Source organism: Oncorhynchus gorbuscha, linkage group LG08 (assembly GCF_021184085.1).
Source record: "Oncorhynchus gorbuscha isolate QuinsamMale2020 ecotype Even-year linkage group LG08, OgorEven_v1.0, whole genome shotgun sequence".
Taxonomy (NCBI): domain Eukaryota; kingdom Metazoa; phylum Chordata; class Actinopteri; order Salmoniformes; family Salmonidae; genus Oncorhynchus; species Oncorhynchus gorbuscha.
Genome location: NC_060180.1, coordinates 39,643,490 through 39,665,254, shown reverse-complemented (window position 1 = coordinate 39,665,254; position 21,765 = coordinate 39,643,490). Strand labels below are relative to the sequence as shown.

Below are 21,765 nucleotides of genomic sequence, written 5' to 3'. Positions count from 1 at the left end.
CCAGTTTGAGCATGAGATTTCTTCACACGCTATGGCTGCATTTACACAGGCAGCCCAATTCTGATCTTTTCCCCAATTATTGGCAAAAAAGCTGATCTGATTGGTCAAAATATCAATTAGTGGAAACAAGTCAGAATTAGTCTGCCTGTCTAAACACTGTCAAGGATACTTAAATGGCTAATTCAGGGGTCTCCAACCTTTTCTAGCATGACAGCTACTTAAAGAAAACGTCATGAGCAACATTTTTTTCTCTCTCTCCTGGAACTCTTCCCCGGGTCCTTAGTGTACATGAGAAAGTAGTGTTTTCTGTCAATATACCTTGTAAAATAATGGTTAATAAACAACTCTCAAGGGGGCCCTATAAAATCTGTGATTGTTTTTTTTCACCCAAATTATTTTGTATATATTTTTTTTTGTATATTGGTTTTTCAATCTCAAATTTACAAGCAACGAAATTGTATGTTCTGAGTCCATGTCAATGCTTAAATCATATTCAAATACCATTTTATTTTAGGTCTGGAAGAACACTAACACATTTAAATATTTTTTGTTGTTGTGTAATTCCCCTTTAATTGCACATCTGACCCTTTAATTGCATCTAGCGAGTACGGAATGTGCAGTCTAATGTGCTGGTCTAGTAACGCTGCTGCTAATTTCATAGCAAAGTTTGCAAATAACAGATACAAATGATATACTTACTGCCAGGTAAACCCTACTTTGCAGTTAACATTTAATTGAGAAGGTTTAGGGGAAGTATTTCTGTCTGCACACAAGATGGTTATCACATCAACTGGCTACACACGGAGTGACAGGCAAACGCGTGCACCACACAGACAGACGGTGGCAATATGGCTGGAAATGATTTGGCAAGTAGTGTGTTTTTAAGCTAATATGTGAGATTTGTTTATGACAGTTTGCGGTGGAACACGTGACTATTGCATATACTTTTAGAATTGTTTGGCGAGCTACTTGTAGGTGGGCTGCGAGCAACTGGTAGCTGGTGATCGACCTGTTGGAGACCACTAGGATAATGAAATGTATGTTTCCTTCTCTCTTCTCCAGTGTCAAAGACGAACCTGTCGGTGCACGAAGACAAAAACAGAGTTCCCTATGTCAAGGTGAGGCTTCAATCCAGGGATGAACTAACTGTCCCTCGCCCATTCAACTGTCACAGAGTTAGACCGCAGCCACCTAATAACAAAAGACATGAAGGTGTCACCTGACCTTGTTAATGTAGCTTTTCCCTATGAAAAGACACATTCTCTGAAGATATGTACGCACGCACTAGTGCAAGTCGTTCTGAATAAAAGCATTTGTTGAAATGGCATTTATTATTGTTGTTATTATATTTAGAATTGATCAGATGGCCCAGTGTCACATCATTGTTCTGTGTTTTTGCCCCCAGGGATGCACTGAGAGGTTTGTCTGCAGCCCAGAGGAAGTCATGGACACCATCGACGAAGGAAAATCAAACAGACACGTAGCAGTTACAAGTAAGAGACCGCACCAAATCTGCGTCCCAAATGGCGCCCTATTCCTTTTATAGTGCACTACTTTTGACCAATCCCCATAGGGCTCGGGTATGGCCCCTGGTGAAAAGTAGTGCACTATAAAAGGAATAGAGTACCTTACGGGACGCATCCCAAACACCAACCCTGAGCCTCACTTATCTTGTGTGTCCATTTCAATGCCATATTCTTTGCCGAAATGGTTCCTCTGTCTGTAATTTTACTTGATACGCCTCAATAGGTCATTGAGTTTCTTTTTGTTCTGATTTAAGAAATGGTGCTCAATGGTTTCTCACGCTACCCTGGTCCCAGATCCGTTTCTGCTCTCTTAAAGACTCGTCACGCATCGCCACGCCAAACATGGCATGACAATTCCATAAAGTAGTTGTCAAGAGAGCACAAACAGATCTAGCATCCAGGCTATTCTCACGCATGTGTCAGAGCTCTGGTTACCGTAACCGACTCATCCATCAAATCAAACCAATCTACTGTATACCATAAGAAACAGTGTGCCACATACTACATGATCATACACTCTGTCTGTAGTGTATATTCATTCCCTTTATAGTGCACTACTTTTGAGGGTTCTGGTCTATGTAGGGAATGGGGTGCTATATAAATGCCTGTTCAGTGCTGATCCCAGATGTGTTGTCTTGCTGTAGATATGAATGAGCACAGCTCCAGGAGTCACAGTATCTTCCAGATCAACGTGAAGCAGGAGAACACTGCTACTGAGCAGAAACTCAGCGGAAAGCTCTACCTCGTCGACCTGGCTGGAAGTGAAAAGGTTGGAAAAGCCTTCGCACGTCTGAGTTAGCTTGTTGCAGGGGCGTGGGAATAAACAATGATATTAGGGGAGAGAAACCTGAACACTGCTCTTTCGTGTTCTGATGACGGCTGAGGGAGATACCGTTATGTAATCTCCATAAAGGTATACTGGCAAGAGCGGTCTTTCTCGCTCTCTCTCTCTCTCTCGCTCTCTCACACTTAGTCCTCTCTACTACATGGTAGAAATGGAAAAAAGATTTCCATCTCTGAGCAAATGCACATAGCCCATCTGTCTTTTCCCGGTTCCCTAATGTTGTTATTATCAGAACTGATATCAGAACTGATTAACATTGTTAGATTAATGTCATTCAGACCACATGCTTGACCCGTGATAATATACTATCAAGACCTCTTAAGGACTCTGTTGCAAAGAAAGTGTTGCTGTTCAAGTCCTCCTTCTTACCAGAAGGTCCCCCCTGTCTGTCTCTTTCCTCCCAGGTCAGCAAGACGGGAGCAGAGGGTGCCGTGTTGGATGAGGCTAAGAACATCAACAAGTCTCTGTCGTCACTGGGCAATGTCATTTCAGCCCTGGCCGAAGGGTCTGTGAGTACTTCTCTACTCTGACGGGTATTATGACTGGCGGTTCGGGTTCGTTCAGTGCAAAGACGCGTAGAAGTCTTTAAGAGATGAAAGTACATGTACCTCGAGGCAAGGTTTTGGTTCAAGCTGATTCAAACTTGTCTAATTCTACACCTTTTATTTGAATCATAGATTGGTTTGTATTGTTTCTTTGCTCAGAATTTCACAACCTGGAGGCAATTCTATTGCTGTTTCTCTTAATGAATTTTCTTTGTTTGTGTTTGCTTTGTTTCAGGGCTATATCCCATACAGAGACAGTAAAATGACCAGAATCCTTCAGGATTCTTTGGGGGGGAACTGTAGGACCACCATTGTCATCTGCGCCTCCCCCTCCGCCTACAACGAGTCGGAGACCAAGTCCACTCTCATGTTCGGTCAGAGGTGGGCACGCTCACTAGCTCTTAAAGGACAGTTCACTCAAATCGATCTTTTCAGTAGTCCACTGTTGATACAATCCCCCAAAAAGTGTGCATGTCAGCAGTCACATTTTAGGTACAGAGCAAAACGTGTGATGGTGATGAGTTTTACATCACATGAAGAAAAAAACGAGTTACCAACAGTCACTATTTAGTGAGCTATTCAGGGCTGTTGAATTAGAATATGGTGTAAAGCCTTGGTTCTTGTGATGTTTCCAGAGCGAAGACCATTAAGAACACCGTGTGTGTGAACGTGGAGCTGACGGCAGAACAGTGGAAGAAGAAGTACGAGAGGGAGAAGGAGAAGGGAAAGGCCTTGAGGAACACCATCACCTGGCTGGAGAATGAGCTCAACCGCTGGAGGAACGGTGAGGAGTAGAGGACATTCACCTGCGCCGAGTCCCATATGGCATCCTATTACCTATGAAGTGCACTACTTTTGACCAGGGCCTACAAAACATTGACACCATTGACAGCCCATAGGGCTCTGGTCAAAAGTAGTGCACTATATAGTGAATAGGGCGCCATTTGGGACGCACACAAGGTTTGGGCCCCACTCTTCACATAACGGTCTCATTTTAGCTGAGTGGCTGCATCATTCACTGGAAACCATCTGCACTGAGGGGGAAAGACTCCACCCCCCTCCAGCTTCATCCAAAGCATGTATTCATTGTAGATTATTCAAATAATCCTCCCTCCCGAACACGACACCAAACGTACACATGTACGCACGCACCCACACGCCTGTTGACCATGCAAACCTGGGCCGTGTTTAATGGGTGCAAACCGGAAGAAAGCCACTCTGTTGTGAACAGTCTCGCTACGTTACAGTCTCCTTACCTTAATGAACCTGCTGTTCTACTAGGTCTGCTGTACAGTAAAGGCCTTGCAGGGTGTCTGTCTGACCTCTCTGCGGTAAAGTTTTCCCTAGGTACAGATCTAGGATCGGCTTTCCCTCCACCAATCCTAACCTTAACCATTAGTGGGGAAAATGCAAAACTGACTGAAGTTCAGCTTCTAGAAGCAACTTCATCCTACTCCCGTCTGAGCTTTCTGTGTCACCACGCTGCCCGCTGCAGGGGAGAGTGTGCCGGTGGACGAGCAGTTTGACAAGGAGAAGGCTCAAGCTGAGGTGCTGGCCCTGGACAATGTGCCCAACGACAAGCCTGCCTCTACCCCCAACATGCCCCAGCTCCGTCTGACTGACGCTGAGAAGGACACGTGTGAGGTGGAGCTGGCCAAGCTCTATAAGCAGCTGGATGATAAGGTGAGAGAGACCTGCCACTGTGTGTGTGTGTGTGTGTGTGTGTGTGTGTGTGTGTGTGTGTCTTAGCTCATCTTTCATCTTTGCAATGACCGCTTCTGTGACAGCATGGGCAGGGCCGTTGACGGCTTTCTCCATTATGGGCCAATTGCACCCTCGTTCCAACTCAAGGGTGAAACCGGTCACAGAACCTCCAGTCCTGTAGGAACAGAACAGCCAGCCACCCTGTGGTCATAGAGACCACAGCGTGGAACAGTCAATGGTTGAATTCAGAGAGGGTACTGTGCTTGAGCGACAGCAGGCTCTGAGGTTATTTGCAGCAGTCTTCTCTCAGAAACACCGCCATGGCTTCCCGTGTTAACCACTTCATTTTGAAGGTAGACAATGCTCAAACTCAGGCCAAAATGTAGACAGACTTGATTGTTTCAACTTCCAGTTTGAGCCCTGTTTTAAATGAGTGTGATGCTAACCATGTCCTCTATCTGTGTGTCCAGGATGATGAGATCAACCAGCAGAGCCAGCTGGCGGAGAAGCTCAAGCAGCAGATGTTGGACCAGGAGGAGGTGAGTTTGTCTGTTTCCCAAATGGCACCCTTTTCCCTATATAGTGCAGTACTTTTAACCAGAGCCCTATAGGTTGAATCATAAAATGGATTCAAAACATGTTTGTATTTGTAGCTACTGGCGTCGTCTCGGCGCGACCACGATAACCTGCAGTCGGAGCTGAACCGCCTGCAGGCTGAGAACGAGGCTTCCAAGGATGAGGTGAAGGAGGTTCTGCAGGCATTGGAGGAGCTGGCTGTTAACTATGACCAGAAGAGCCAGGAGGTCGAGGACAAGACCAAGGAGTTTGAGATGGTCAGCGATGAGCTCAACCAGAAATCGGTGAGACAATGTCCCTCATTGTCCCTGCTCATGAAGAGCGCTGTCTGTGTCCGATTCATTGTGATGCTTTCTAGGATCTGCATGTCATTTTTTCCCTGGTCACTTCAATATATTCTTCTAATATTTTAAATACAGTACCAGTCAAAAGTTTGAACACACCTACTCATTCCAGGGTTTTTCTTTATTTTTTACTACTTTCTCCATTGTAGCATAATAGTGAAGACATCAAAACTATGAAATAACATATGGAATCATGTAGTAACCAAAAAAGTGTGAAACAAATCCAAATATATTTTTGATTTTAGCCACCCTTTGCCTTGACAGCTTTACACACTCTTGGCATTTTCTCAACCAGTTTCATGAGGTAGTCACCTGGAATGTATTTCAATCAATAGGTGTTAAAAGTTAATTTGTGGAATTTCTTTCCTTCTTAATGCATTTGAGCCAATCAGTTGTGTAGGGGAGGTATACAGAAGATGGCCCTATTTTTTAAAAGACCAACTCCATATGGCAAGAACAGCTCAAATAAGCAAAGAGAAACGACAGTCCATCATTACTTAACGACATGAAGGTCAGTCAATCCGAAAAATGTCAAGAACTTTGAACGTTTCTTCAAGTGCAGTCGCAAAAACCATCAAGCGCTATGATGAAACTGGCTCTCATGAGGACCACCACAGGAAAGGAAGACCCACAGTTACCTCTGCTGCAGAGGATAAGTTCATTAGAGTTACCAGCCTCAGAAATTGCAGCACAAATAAATGTTTCGCAGAGTTCACAAGTAACAGACACATCTCAACATGAACTGTTCAGAGGAGACTACGTGAATCAGGCCTTCACGGTCTATTTTCTGCAAAGAAACCACTACTAAAGGACACCAATAATAAGAAGAGCCTTGCTTGGGCCAAGAGACACGAGCAATGGACATTAGACTGGTGGAAATCTGTCCTTTGGTCTGATGAGAATTTGAGATGTTTGGTTCCATCTGCTGGGGCTTTGTGAGATGCAGAGAAGGTGAATGGATGATCTCTGCATGTGTGGTTCCCACCGTGAAGCATGGAGGAGGAGGTGTGATGGTGTGGTTTGCTGGTGATGCTGTCTGTGCTTTATTTAGAATTCAATATAGTATATTATATTTTCAATATATTTTGATTTGTTTAACACTTTTTTGGTTACTACATGATTCCATATGTGTTATTTCATAGTTGGGAAGTCTTCACTATTATTCTGCAATGTAGAAAACAGTCAAAATAAAGAAAAACCCTTGAATGAGTAGGTGTGTCCAAACTTTTGGCTTGTACTGTATGTCAGTCATGGCCCTTTTTTGCCCCTAATATTTAGGAAATGTTTGTCAACTTTTTTCTCTTTCTCTCTCCAGAGCGTCCTGACATCCATTGACTCTGAACTGCAGAAACTGAAGGACATGAGCAACCACCAGAAGAAGAGGGTCTCTGAGATGATGTCCTCACTACTGAAAGACCTGGCAGAGGTTGGCATCGCCGTGGGCAGCACCGAGATCAAGGTAAAAGGACATGGCACATCACCACATGACACTTCAAAGATGGGCATTATTTTATTGGCAACTGAAGGAAATGTTTAACGTCATTTTCTCCAATCACTCACTTTACATCAGCCGATGTCACGAAGTGTGATACAGAACCCCAGCCTAAAACCCCAAACGGCAAGCAATGCAGATGTAGAAGCACGGTGGCTAGGAAAAACTCCCTAGAAAGGCTGAAACCTAGAGAGTAACCAGGCTATGAGGAGTGGCCAGTCCTCAAATAATAATAATGACAGTGGTTGTAGAGGGTGCAACAGGTCAGCACCTCAGGAGTAAATGTCAGTTGGCTTTTCATAGCCGAGCATTCACAGTTAGAGACAGCAGGTGCGGTAGAGAAAGCGAGTCGAAAACAGCAGGTCCGGGACTAGGTAGCACGTCTGGTGAACAGGTCAGGGTTCCATAGCCGCAGAACAGTTGAAATAGGAGCAGCAGCACGACCAGGGGGACTGGGGACAGCCAGGAGTCATCAGGCCAGTCGGGTAGTCCTGAGGCATGGTCCCAAGGCTCAGGTCCTCCAGGAGGAGAGGGGGAGAGAATTAGAAGGAGTGTACTTAAATTCACACAGGACACCAGATAAGACAGGAGAAATACTCCAGATATAATACTGCCCCTAGCCCCCCAACACAAACTACTGCAGCATAAATACTGGAGGCTGAGACAGGAGGGGTTGGGAGACACTGTGGCCCCGTCCGACGATACCCCCGGACAGGGCCAACCTGAATAAAATCATAACGCTACTCCGACTCCTCCTTTCTCTCTCTCTCTGTTTCTCACTCACCTCCCTCATCCCTAGCAACACGACGGCAGTGGTCTGATAGATGAGGACTTTACGGTGGCTCGTCTGTACATCAGTAAGATGAAGTCTGAGGTGAAGACCATGGTGAAACGCAGCAAACAGCTGGAGAGCACCCAGTCAGAGAGCAACAAGAAGATGGACGAGAACGACAAGGAGCTGGCCACCTGTCAGCTAAGGATCCAACAGGTATTACCATATCATTACATATAGAAAGTGTATTATTAAAGGATCTCTATGGGTATTAGCCCGCTTCTCTCATCATAGTTCTAGATCCACACACTCCACAACAGCCTCAATCAGCCACTATTAGGGTTGCGCTCAATTCCATTTAAATTCAGTTAATTCAGGAAGTAAACAAAGTCTAATTCTAATGCAACTCCCTTCCTGAATTTACTGAATTTAAATGGAATTGGCCATAACACCATAATCACTCTCACCAACCTCATCTTCCACTGATGTTTGGCTTGGCAATGACAGAGGAGTAGGCAAAGCACAAACAGATCTGGGATCAGGCTTACTCTTTCCTTTTCCTCCCATGAACACAGTAATCAAACTGAGACCTGCTAAAGAATCACTAGCTATTTAATCCACATAAACCCCATGTGTTTGTGTAATTAACATTCTCCATCCCCCCCCCATGCAGCATGAGGCTAAGATCAAGTCCCTGACAGAGTACCTTCAGAACGTGGAGCAGAAGAAGAGACAGCTGGAGGAGAACGTTGACTCTCTGAACGAAGAACTGGTCAAGATCAGTGCCCAGGGTACCACACACACACACACACACACACACACACACACACACACACACACACACACACACACACACACACACACACACACACACACACACACACACACACACACACACACACACACACACACACACACACACACACACACACTACTACAGTTATCCACTGATAACACATAATGGAATACATTGCATATAAACATCTCTAAAACCGATTTAAGGCCTATAGTGCCACCTAGTGACAAATGTTTCCCTTTTGCAGAGAAAGTCACCGCCATGGAGAAGGAGAACGAGATCCAATCAGCCAATGAGGTCAAGGTACGACATCTTCTCCATCCCATAGGGCTGCCTTCTACTCAAAATGCAATTTCAGATCAGTGGTGTGACTCAAATAGTGCACTACTTTTGACCTAGTGGACTAAACTCCACTCTATGGAAGTTTCTGATGAACTCCACCAACGGCGTGGAACCGAGACCAGGCTTCATAAAGTATTGACCTCCGGCGAATTGAATAGTCGGAGCTAGATTCCACCTGAGCCTGGTCTCAGCTCCACGCCGTTGGTGGAGTTCATCAGAAACCTCCCTCACCGTGGAGTTTAGTCTGCTACTTTTGACCAGGCTCTGGGTAAAAGTAGTGCACTAAATAGGGAATAGGGTACCAGTTGGGACGCAGGCCCAGAAGTCATGATATATTCCAGACGATACAGTTGATTGGTGACCTCTTGGTACGACTTGTCCAGACTTGTCCGACTGCCTACTATGATATGTTACGGATGTTGATTGGTGTCCTCTTGTGTGTCATCCCCAGGAGGCTGTAGAGAAGCAGATCGCTGGCCACCGTGAGACCCATCAGAAACAGATCAGCAGTCTGAGAGATGAGCTGGACAAGAAGGCGCACCACATCACTGAACTGCAGGAGTAAGAGACGAAACACACCCCCATGTACACATTGTCCACTGTTTACTGTGGTTATGTCCCACTTGGGAGGCAACGACAATGTCTCCTGTCTCCAGGGCTAGGGTGTTCTATTGTGTTGTTGTGTTACACCGGGGCCAAACTTCCTGCCATTCAGGACCTATATACCAGGCGGTGTCAGAGGAAGGCCCTAAAAATTGTCAAAGACTCCGGCCACCCAAATCATAGACTGTTCTCCAAAAGGCTTCTTAACAGCTTCTAACCCCAAGCCATAAGACTGCTCAACAGTTAATCAAATGGCTACCAGGACTATTTGTATTGACCCCCTTTTTAAACTGCTGCTACTCACTGTTTATTATCTATGTATTGTCACTTTACCCCTACCTACATGGACATATGACATCAATTACCTCAACTAACCCGTACATCCACACATTGCCTCGGTACCGGTACCCCCTGTATATGGACTTGTTATTCTTATTTTATTGTGTAACTCTTTTAACTTTAGTTTAGTTACCAAGTATTTTCTTACTCTGCATTGTTGGTAAGGGCTTCTAAGTAAGCATTTCACATGAAGGTTGTACACCTGTTGTATTCGGCGCATGTGACAAATGTACGATTTGATTTGTTCCAGTCTCAACCAGGAGATCATGCTGGACCAGGAGCGTCTCAGGGTGGAACACGACAAACTCAAGTCTACCGACCAGGAGAAGAGCCACAAACTTCACGAGCTCACGTACGATACGGAATATGTGATCGCTAATTACGGTGTGGCATATACACAATGATGTTGCTCACGAGTGTCCACATGACATGCTCATTATAGAAGCTATCGCGTCTGTTTAGCCTAGATTAGCACTATACTTGTCCAGTGTTACTGCGGTCAAGCTGTGGCTAATGCGTCCGTGTGTTGTGCTGTGCAGGGTGATGCAGGACAGGAGAGAGCAGGCCAGACAGGACCTGAAGGGACTGGAGGAGACTGTGGTGAGTAGACTACAGATAACAACAGCTCTTCGGTTTCCCCCTTAAAGGGCAGTTAAAAGGTACATTTGAATGAACCTTTATAGTCAAACTTATTTCTTTTCATGAATCTTTATGCCTTTCTATGAATAATAATTGCCCCAAAAAAAAGCAGGGTAATTTGGGTGAGTGTTTCCATTCCCCTATAACCCCTCTAACACTTCCCCTACTCCGCTAGGCCAAGGAGCTCCAGACCCTGCACAACCTGAGGAAGCTGTTTGTCCAGGACCTGGCTACCAGAGTGAAGAAGAGTGCTGAGATGGACTCTGATGACACAGGAGGCAGCGCAGCTCAGAAACAGAAGATCTCCTTTCTGGAGAACAACCTGGAGCAGCTTACCAAGGTTCACAAACAGGTATGTTCTCAGCTGAGAAACCAACAAGTAGACCCAAACACACTGAAATCATACCAACAAGTAGAACCAAACACACTGAAATCATACCAACAAGTAGACCCAAACACACTGCAATCATACCAACAAGTAGAACCAAACACACTGAAATCATACCAACAAGTAGACCCAAACACACTGCAATCATACCAACAAGTAGAACCAAACACACTGAAATCATACCAACAAGTAGACCCAAACACACTGAAATCATACCAACAAGTAGACCCAAACACACTGAAATCATACCAACAAGTAGAACCAAACACACTGAAATCATACCAACAAGTAGACCCAAACACACTGAAATCATACCAACAAGTAGAACCAAACACACTGAAATCATACCAACAAGTAGACCCAAACACACTGAAATCATACCAACAAGTAGACCCAAACACACTGAAATCATACCAACAAGTAGACCCAAACACACTGAAATCATACCAACAAGTAGAACCAAACACACTGAAATCATACCAACAAGTAGACCCAAACACACTGAAATCATACCAACAAGTAGACCCAAACACACTGAAATCATACCAACAAGTAGACCCAAACACACTGAAATCATACCAACAAGTAGACCCAAACACACTGAAATCATACCAACAAGTAGACCCAAACACACTGAAATCATACCAACAAGTAGACCCAAACACACTGAAATCATACCAACAAGTAGACCCAAACACACTGAAATCATACCAACAAGTAGACCCAAACACACTGAAATCATACCAACAAGTAGACCCAAACACACTGAAATCATACCAACAAGTAGACCCAAACACACTGCAATCATACCAACAAGTAGACCCAAACACACTGAAATCATACCAACAAGTAGACCCAAACACACTGAAATCATACCAACAAGTAGACCCAAACACACTGAAATCATACCAACAAGTAGACCCAAACACACTGAAATCATACCAACAAGTAGACCCAAACACACTGAAATCATACCAACTCTAGTTTTTGGAGATGGCTAATTTGTCAAACCTCTCTCTCCCTCTCAGCTGGTACGTGATAATGCAGACCTGCGCTGTGAGCTTCCTAAACTGGAGAAGCGTCTGCGCGCTACGGCTGAGCGGGTCAAGGCCCTGGAGTCGGCGCTGAAGGAGGCCAAAGAGAACGCCGCACGCGACCGCAAACGCTACCAGCAGGAGGTGGACCGCATCAAAGATGCCGTCAGGGCTAAGAACATGGCCAGGAGGGGCCACTCTGCTCAGATCGGTGAGGGAAGATACACACTGCTGTAATCCTGGTGGTTAATGTATGGTTGGATATTCAGTATATAAATGGATGCTAATTCCTAAACTGAGTTCCTCTAGCATATATTTTTGTTTACTGCTTTTACATTGACTGCCTTGTGTGTGACTTATGTTTTTATTGTTTTTGAGCTCATACAAAACACATTGCAATATATGTATTCCAATACCTACAAATGGCTTAATAAACTTGATCCTTGAACGTTATTCAGTACATAAATGCATGCCGTTCCTTGACTGTTGTGTTCCTCTGCCCCCCTCCACAGCCAAACCCATTCGTCCTGGCCAGCCTCCAGTGGCGTCCCCCACCCACCCCAACGTGAACCGCGGTGGAGGGGGTTTCTACCAGAACAGCCAGGCTGTGGCCATCAGGGGAGGAGGAGGCATGAAGCCAGACAAGAAGTGAGTGACTGACTAATGGGAAAAATATACTGTAGAATATGATGAGAAACACAAGTTTGATCCATAACTCCCAACATGGGGATCATTTCGACTTCTCCCATATATCTAAAAGAGTTGATGCAGTGTAGTAATGTGTTCAGGGCCTGTGTGGTTCAGTTGGTAGACCATGGTGCTTGCAGTCAATGCCAGGATCGTGGGTTTGTGTCCCACCGCTGCCCCCCATACAAAAATGTAGGCACGCACTACTGCAAGTTGCTTTGGATAAAATTGTATTTTATATGGCATATACACACAGTGGCCAGTTTATTAGGTACACCCATCTAGTACCAGGTCGGACCCCCCCTGCCTCCAGAACAGCCTGAATTCTTTGGGGTGTTGAACCATTTCTGAATTGGTGTCAAGGGACCTAATGTGTGCCAGGAAAACTATCCCAACAATATTACACAACCACCACCAGCCTGTACCGTTGACACCAGGCAGGATGGGCCCATGAAGTCGTGCTGTTTACGGCAAATCCTGACTCTTCCATCAACATGACGCAACAGGAACTGTGATTCGTTGGACCAGGCAATGTTTTTCCACTCCTCAATTGTCCAGTGTTGGGGACCACGTGCCCACTGGAGTTACTTCTTGTTGTTTTCAGCTGATATGAGTGGAACCAGTGTGGTCGTCTGCTGCATTAGCCCATCCAACGAATGGTGCGTTCCGAGATGCCGTTCTGCACACCACTGTTGTACTGTTATTTGCCTGTTGGTGGCCCGCCTGTTAGCTTGCACCATTCTTGCCGTTCTCCTTCGACCTCTCATCAACAAGCTGTTTTCGCCAAAAAGACTGCGGCTGACTGGATGTTTGTTTGTTTGTTACACCATTTTGGTAAAACCCTAGACACTGTCGTACGTGAAAGGCACAGGAGGCCAGACGTTTCTGAGGTAATGGAACCGCGCTCCTGGCACTGATGATCTTACCACACTCAAAGTAGCTCAGATCACACGTTTTGCTCATTTGAACGTTCAATTGAACAGTAACTGAATGCCTGTCTTTCGTCTATATATAGCAAGCCACAGCCACATAACTCACTGTTTGTAGGAGCAAACCATTTTTTTTAGAACGGGGTGGTGTACCTAATAAACTGGCAACTGACTGTATATATTATAGTGAATGCAGTGTAGTAATTCTGATGACCCCCTCCATACCACATAGGTCAGATGGCTAGAGTAGAGACCGGATCTGATACACAAGTGAGACTGACCGGTACCTCTATGGCCGGAGGAGGCAAGGATGATGCCCATAACACGCTTAGTATGAATGGGCCTGTTTGAGAGGCAGCTAACCACAGGGCTTGGGAGTTTTTAATGGGTCAATTTTCTACTGTAATTGACCTGTGTTAACAGATTCTAAATAGTAGAGCTCTGAAGAAAACTGCTGTGTAGTTGAATGGCCTTGACTTTTCTGGTGGCTAGCATGGATCCTCTGATGAGTCATGTTTGTTTTTTGCTAACCCCTGCTAATGTTTTCTAAAATCTTATTACCACATGTACATCTAACATGCCAGATTAGTTCTCTCTTGGGAGATGCCAGTAACATTTTGTGTTGGTAGATGTCACCCATGTCTTGTAAGACTAACAGTCCCCCCCTCTCTTTCTCTCCCTACCTTCCCTCTCTCTCTCTACTCCCTACCTTCTCTTTTTCTCTCTGACCAACTTCCCTCTTTTCCTCTCTTCCCCAACTTCCCTCTTTTCCTCTCTTCCCCAACTTCCCTCTTTTCCTCTCTTCCCCAACTTCCCTCTTTTCCTCTCTGACCAACTTCCCTCTTTTCCTCTCTGACCAACTTCTCTCTTTTCCTCTCTTCCCCAACTTCTCTCTTTTCCTCTCTTCCCCAACTTCTCTCTTTTCCTCTCTTCCCCAACTTCTCTCTTTTCCTCTCTGACCAACTTCCCTCTTTTCCTCTCTGACCAACTTCCCTCTTTTCCTCTCTGACCAACTTCCCTCTTTTCCTCTCTGACCAACTTCCCTCTTTTCCTCTCTTCCCCAACTTTCCTCTATTCCTTTCCTCCCCAACTTTCCTCTATTCCTTTCCTCCCCAACTTTCCTCTATTCCTTTCCTCCCCAACTTCCCTCTATTCCTTTCCTCCCCAACTTCCCTCTATTCCTTTCCTCCCAACTTCCCTCTATTCCTTTCCTCCCCAACTTCCCTCTATTCCTTTCCTCCCCAACTTCCCTCTGCCTTTCCTCCCCAACTTCCCTCTATTCCTTTCCTCCCCAACTTCCCTCTATTCCTTTCCTCCCCAACTTCCCTCTATTCCTTTCCTCTCCAACTTCCCTCTATTCCTCGCTCTCTTCCTCTTCTCCTCTCACATCTGAAGCATTTGAAGATGGGAGGGGACATGACCACAGAAGATGCAGATGGATATCACCCTGGCAACCTGTCATTCCATTACAGCCATTGGCTTCCTGCAGGCTATATATTAGAGAGAGGGAGGAGTTTTAATATAAATATATAAATATTCCTGCCCTGTACAGATCCACCTACCTTCATGTTTCTTCTCTCCGGAACAAACAACAACAGCGAAATGAATTTAATATACAAAACACACAACAAGACGCCCACCAACTGCAGAGGGCAGTCTTTGCGCAATGAACTACATTTTGACTTGAATGTGTAGCTATGTTTTTCGTGGCACAGTTTGTCGTCATCTCTGATGTCTTAAGGTTTGGTCTGCACTGTGCCAATGTGAATGTACGCTAACCGGGATTTCAAAAGAGATGAGAGAAAAAGAAAAGGTGACTGAAACACAGTAAATATAAATGTTGATCCTTGATACCGCAAACATTCGTAGGCTAATCTCTTGTACATTATTATTATTATTATTATTATACTGGTTGTACCACACTTCTTTCTATCAATAGATTTGACATGCTTCTTGAAAGGTTTGAACCGCACTGCTGTCCTGTTGTACATATGTAATATGGCACATGCTTCCTTAAGAGGTGTTTGGCTTTGAAATGCCAAGAGGTGTGATTCCAGTTCAGATTGATGTAATTACAGAGTACCTGTGATGGCCATTGTTTTTACTGTAAGGAAGATAAAGCGACACATACTTGGCGCGGTGACCACATTAAAAGGATGCGAGTAGGAAAGAGGAGCTTTCATGCCTGCGTCCCAAATGTCTGTACGGTTCGGATGTTATTTATCTGTCTGGCCATTGGGCGCACATAGATGGCACACACACGCTGGTCCTAGCCAGCTAGGTCCTCTCATCCACTCACCGTTTTTGCCCTGACCTCCTCTGAACAAACCATTGGCTGGTGGTTGTTTTTAACATTTTATTTTGTAACGTAAGTGTTTATAGTACTTTGATCAATGGGCTCCTTTCTGTGCCCCCACCCCCCACCACCAGTAATGTCAAGACGAGTGAAGTACATACATTTAGGTGGGCCTCTGTTTTAAATTGATATTGGGAATCGATAAAGGTAGGCTCTGACTTTTCCAAAATCACCCTCTTTTCATTAAGCAGGGGGCCTTTGGCTAGGAAGGGGATTGGTCGGGTTCAGTCTGCTGGTTAACTAGTCTGGGTCTGAAATGGCACAGCCCTATGGGCCCTGGTCAAGACTACATAGTGAATACGGTGCCGTTTCAGACCTATCCCAAAGCATCTTGGAAAGTGGTTTATTAATTATCGAAGTTGTAATCAGGAGCCAAGGATTTTATACATTTTACACTTGTTGTCTTCTTGCGTTTGTTGTTTTCTTCCCGAATCCCCTTCAATTATTGTTCCTATGTGAGAGTAAAATGTCTCTCCAACCCTTGTTTTTATGTCATTTTGTGTAAAGTCTGAAGCATTTGCTGTTGCTGTGATTGTAGGCCAGCATGAAACAAAAACACTGACATCTTGTGAGTACAATATTATATACCAATGATATACTGTTAGGTGTGACCAGAGTCTTTTTAATAGTCTGCAGCCACAGTTGGAGTTTTATGTTATGAACTTTTGTTGTTTTGGAAGGATTTGACATAAAATAGCACTTCATGTAAAGTTTAAACCTTAAACAGGGTTAGAAAACACTCCAACCTATGGTAACTTTTGGGGCTGTAAACCATACTTTTCTGCTATTAGAGGCTAGTTTGGGAGAGGTAGGTAGCCTATACCTTTGACAGGACAATGTCTGTCAAGTTTTCATCTTTGTAACCATTTGAACAGTGAACACTTTGCAACGTGGTCTTCAAAGTGCATAGTACCCTATCCTTACCTGCCAGGGTTCCACTGTACTCCATCAATTTAATGGATATGAAATGGAGAAGTACAGAAAAAGAACAACAACCATTTGTCCATGATGTTTACCAAATTCATTTGTTTGCATTTGATTCTAAAGAAAAGCGTAGCCACTTTATTACTGTGTAATAGTTACTTAAATTTCTAATTGACAGATAAGGATTCCATCAATGGAAAAAGGTACTGGATCATTTCTAGGATACATCCCAAATGACACCCTATTTCTTATGTAGTGCACTACTTCTGACTGCATAGGGAATAGGGTGCCATTTGGGACGGAACCATAGCGACCTGGGGAAGAGGTAGAGGGGATGTTCAAAGTCGAATGATATCACCATTTTGGATTGACTGCATGATGTAAATGTATGTGTGATTAAATCATTCTGAGAAAAACCTACCCGGTGTCAGTCTAATTCAGTGCTCGACTCATTCGGTCTCATTCAAACTTTCTTATGGAGTGCATGGCAAGTTCTAGGATGATATTTCTGGGTGGGTAGACAGACATTTGTTGGCTATTTATGAGGTAATAGGACTCGAGCGGTTAACATGACTCAAGCGTAGTAATTTGGGCTGGCAAACAATCACTTTTGGGAGGGAAATGCCCTGCCCTGCACCCCCACTAGAGACGCCCCTGTGGAGGTGATCTAGATTCTATTGTGTCTGATATTGAAAATGATAAAAGTAACCGGATGTTGCCAATTTTGCATTATACCATCTTTGTTATATTGTTCATACCACTGAGAATTCCAGTTGTAATGGGGTGTAACCTTGATAGATAGATTCTATCTTTCTGTGTCAAAATGTATTCTTGCATGTGACAATGAAAAGAATCCGGCAATAAATATTGAGATCTGATTTACTGTGTGAACAGTAGCTTTGAGTGCTGTAGCCATACTTGACATTACTGCAGCGAACACCAACCTGGTTTCAGAGCATTTCATGTTATTCTGTACACCCATTTTGTGTGATATGTTGTGTTTCGAACGGTATGTAATCATTTGTTGATGTCCATCACTCATTTTGTATTATATGTAAGGAATGTGCAAAGCTTACAATGTATTACGAATTTGCAAAATGTACAATGTGTTACGAATTTTCAAAATGTACGATATGTTAACGAATTCTAGCTAGCTGGCTAACATTAGCTAGGCTAGAGGTTAGGGTTAAGGTTAGTGTTAGGGGAAGGGCTAGCTACAAGGTTTAGGGAAAGGGTTAGCTAACATGCTAAGTAGTTGCAAAGTAGCTAAAAAGTAGTAAGTAGTTGAAAAGTTGCTAATGATCTAAAATTGTAAAGTTGTCTGTTGCCAAAGTTAGTTACTTTAAGGAGCATTTCTCTCTCTGTGGGTCTAACCCCAAGAAGTTCTGGAAAACGGTTAAAGACCTGGAGAATAAACCCTCCTCCTCATAGCTTCCCATGTCCCTTAATGTTGATGATGTGTTGTTACTGACCAGAGGCACATGGCTGAGCTCTTTAATCACCACTTCCTTAAGTCAGGATTCCTATTTGACTCAGCCATGCCTCCTTGCCTGTCCAACATTTCCTCATCTCCCACCCCTTCTAATGCGACCCGCCCCGATGCTTCTCCCTCCTTTTCCCCTGCCCGCTACAAAGTTTCTCCCTGCAGGCGGTCACTGAGTCTGAGGTGCTAAAGGAGCTCCTTAAACTTGACCCCCAAAAAACATCTGGGTCAGAATGTTTACACCCTTTCTTCTTTAAGGTTGCTGTCCCTATCATCGCCAAGCCTTTCTGGGGAGGTTCCCATTGCTTGGAAGGCAGCCACAGTTTGTCCTTTTATTTAAAGGGGAGATCAAGCTGATCCTAACTGTTATAGGCCTATTTCTATTTTGCCCTGTTTATCAAAAGTCATGGAAAAACATGTCAATAATCAACTGACTGGCTTTCTTGATGTCTATAGTATTATCTCGGGTTTACAATCTGGTTTCCGGCTCAGGTTACGAATGTGTCACTGCAACCTTAAAGGTCCTCACTGACGTCACCATTGCCCTTGATTCTAAGCAATATTGTGCTGGTATTTTCATTGACTTGGCCAAAGCTTTTGATACGGTTGACCATTCCATTCTTGTGGGCCGGCTAAGGAGTATTGGTGTCTCTGAGGGGTCTTTGGCCTGGTTTGCTAACTACCTCTCCAGTCTATAAAGTCAGAAAATCTGCTGTCTCAGCCACTGCCTGTCAACCAAGGGAGTACCCCAAGGCTCGATCCTTGGCCCCACACTCTTCTCAATTTACATCAACAACATAGCTCAGGCAGTAGGAAGCTCTCTCATCCATTTATATGCAGATGATACAGTCTTATACTCAGCTTGCCCCTCCCTGGATTTTGTGTTAAATGCTCTACAACAAAGCTTTCTTAATGTCCAACAAGCTTTCTCTACCTTTAACCTTGTTCTGAACACGTCCAAAACAAAGGACATGTGGTTTGGTAAGAAGAATGCCCCTCTTCCCACAGGTGTTATTACTACCTTTGAGGGTTTAGAGATTGAGGTAGTCACCTCATACAAGTACTTGGGAGTATAGCTAGACTGTGCTCTGTCCTTCTCTCAGCACATATCAAAGCTGCAGGCTAAAGTTAAATCTAGACTTGGTTTCCTCTATCGTAATCGCTCCTCTTTCACTCACCCCAGCTGCCAAACTAACCCTGATTCAGAAGACCATCCTACCCATGCTAGATTACAGAGACATCATTTATAGATCGGCAGGTAAGGGTGCTCTCGAGCGGTTAGAAGTTCTTTACCATACGGCCATCAGATTTGCCACCAATGCTCCTTATAGGACACATCACTACACTCTATACTCTGTAAACTGGTCATCTCTGTATACCTGTCGCAAGACCCATTGGTTGATGCTTATTTATAAAAACCCTCTTAGACCTCACTGCCCCTCTCTGAGATATCTACTGCAGCCCTCATCCTCCACATACAACACCCGTTCTGCCAGTCACATTATGTTAAAGGTCCCCAAAGCACACACATCCCTGGGTCGCTCCTCTTCTTACACTGCTCAAAAAAATAAAGGGAACACGTAAACAACACAATGTAACTCCAAGTCAATCACACTTCTGTGAAATCAAACTGTCCACTTAGGAAGCAACACTGATTGACAATACATTTCATATGCTGTTATGCAAATGGCATAGACAACAGGTGGAAATTATAGGCAATTAGCAAGACACCCCCAATAAAGGAGTGGTTCTATAGGTGGTGACCACAGACCACTTCTCAGTTCCTATGCTTCATGGCTGATGTTTTGGTCACTTTTGAATGTTGGCGGTGCTTTCACTCTAGTGGTAACATGAGACGGAGTCTACAACCCACACAAGTGGCTCAGGTCGTCCAACTCATCCAGGATGGCACATCAATGCGAGCTGTGGCAAGAAGGTTTGCTGTGTCTGTCAGCGTAGTGTCCAGAGCATGGAGGCGCTACCAGGAGACAGGCCAGAAAATCAGGAGACGTGGAGGAGGACGTAGGAGTGCAACAACCCAGCAGCAGGACCGCTACCTCCACCTTTGTGCAAGGAGGAGCGGGAGGAGCACTGCCAGAGCCCTGCAAAATGACCTCCAGCAGGCCACAAATGTGCATGTCTGCTCAAACAGTCAGAAACAGACTCCATGATGGTGGTATGAGGGCCTGACGTCCACAGGTGGGGGTTGTGCTTACAGCCCAACACCGTGCAGGATGTTTGGCATTTGCCAGAGAACACCAAGATTGGCAAATTCGCCACTGGCGCCCTGTGCTCTTCACAGATGAAAGCAGGTTCACACTGAGCACATGTGACAGTCTGGAGACGCCGTGGAGAACTGCTGCCTGCAACATCCTCCAGCATGACCGGTTTGGCGGTGGGTTAGTCATGGTGTGGGGTGGCATTTCTTTGGGGGCCGCACAGCCCTCCATGTGCTCGCCAGAGGTAGCCTGACTGCCATTAGGTACCGAGATGAGATCCTCAGACCCCTTGTGAGACCATATGCTGGTGCGGTTGGCCCTGGGTTCCTCCTAATGCAAGACAATGCTAGACCTCATGTGGCTGGAGTGTGTCAGCAGTTCCTGCAAGAGGAAGGCATTGATGCTATGGACTGGCCCGCCCATTCACCAGACCTGAATCCAATTGAGCACATCTGGGACATCATGTCTCGCTCCATCCACCAACGCCATGTTGCACCATAGACTGTCCAGGAGTTGGCGGATGCTTTAGTCCAGGTCTGGGAGGAGATCCCTCAGGAGACTATCCGCCACCTCATCAGGAGCATGCCCAGGCGTTGTAGGGAGGTCATACAGGCACATGGAGGCCACACACACTACGGAGCCTCATTTAGACTTGTTTTAAGGACATTACATCAAAGTTGGATCAGCCTGTAGTGTGGTTTTCCACTTTAATTTGGATTGTGACTCCAAATCCAGACCTCCATGGGTTGATAAATTTGATTTCCATTGATAATTTAGGTGTGATTTTGTTGTCAGCACATTCAGCTATGTAAAGAAAAAAGGATTTCATAAGAATATTTCATTCATTCAGATCTAGGATGTGCTATTTTAGTGTTCCCTTTATTTTTTTGAGCAGTGTAGTTCGCTGCAGCTAGCGACTGGAACGAGCTGCAACAAACACTCAAACTGGACAGTTTAATCTCAATCTCTACACTCAAAGACTCAATCATGGACACTTTTACTGACAGTTGTGGCTGCTTTGTGTGATGTATTGTTGTCTTTTCCTTCTTGACATTTGTGCTGTTGACTGCTCAATAATGTTTGTACCATGTTTTGTGCTGCTACCATGCTGTGCTGTCATGTTGCTGCCTTGCTATGTTGTTGTTTTAGGTCTCTTTATGTAGTGTTGTGTTTTCTCTCTTGTTGTGATGTGGGTTTTGTCCTATATTTAATGTATTATTATT

The 21,765-nt window shown here is 44.7% G+C and overlaps 1 protein-coding gene across 1 annotated transcript in view; it reads left to right on the top strand.

The window, feature by feature from the left end:
• The window catches only part of LOC124041641 (kinesin-1 heavy chain-like), a 31,041-nt gene extending 14,647 nt beyond the window's left edge, over positions 1-16,394 (top strand). The window contains exons 5-24 of the mRNA XM_046359455.1: positions 1,063-1,118; positions 1,406-1,493; positions 2,171-2,295; positions 2,775-2,879; positions 3,151-3,296; positions 3,551-3,699; positions 4,411-4,598; positions 5,090-5,158; positions 5,273-5,479; positions 6,855-6,998; positions 7,831-8,019; positions 8,477-8,594; positions 8,847-8,902; positions 9,393-9,502; positions 10,134-10,235; positions 10,423-10,483; positions 10,698-10,874; positions 11,939-12,155; positions 12,457-12,592; positions 14,956-16,394. Of these exons, the coding sequence (XP_046215411.1) occupies positions 1,063-1,118; positions 1,406-1,493; positions 2,171-2,295; positions 2,775-2,879; positions 3,151-3,296; positions 3,551-3,699; positions 4,411-4,598; positions 5,090-5,158; positions 5,273-5,479; positions 6,855-6,998; positions 7,831-8,019; positions 8,477-8,594; positions 8,847-8,902; positions 9,393-9,502; positions 10,134-10,235; positions 10,423-10,483; positions 10,698-10,874; positions 11,939-12,155; positions 12,457-12,592; positions 14,956-14,962 (2,450 nt within the window). The 3' untranslated portion in view covers positions 14,963-16,394. The remainder of the gene's footprint in view (positions 1-1,062; positions 1,119-1,405; positions 1,494-2,170; positions 2,296-2,774; positions 2,880-3,150; positions 3,297-3,550; positions 3,700-4,410; positions 4,599-5,089; positions 5,159-5,272; positions 5,480-6,854; positions 6,999-7,830; positions 8,020-8,476; positions 8,595-8,846; positions 8,903-9,392; positions 9,503-10,133; positions 10,236-10,422; positions 10,484-10,697; positions 10,875-11,938; positions 12,156-12,456; positions 12,593-14,955) is intronic.
• Positions 16,395-21,765: the final 5,371 nt, after the last annotated feature.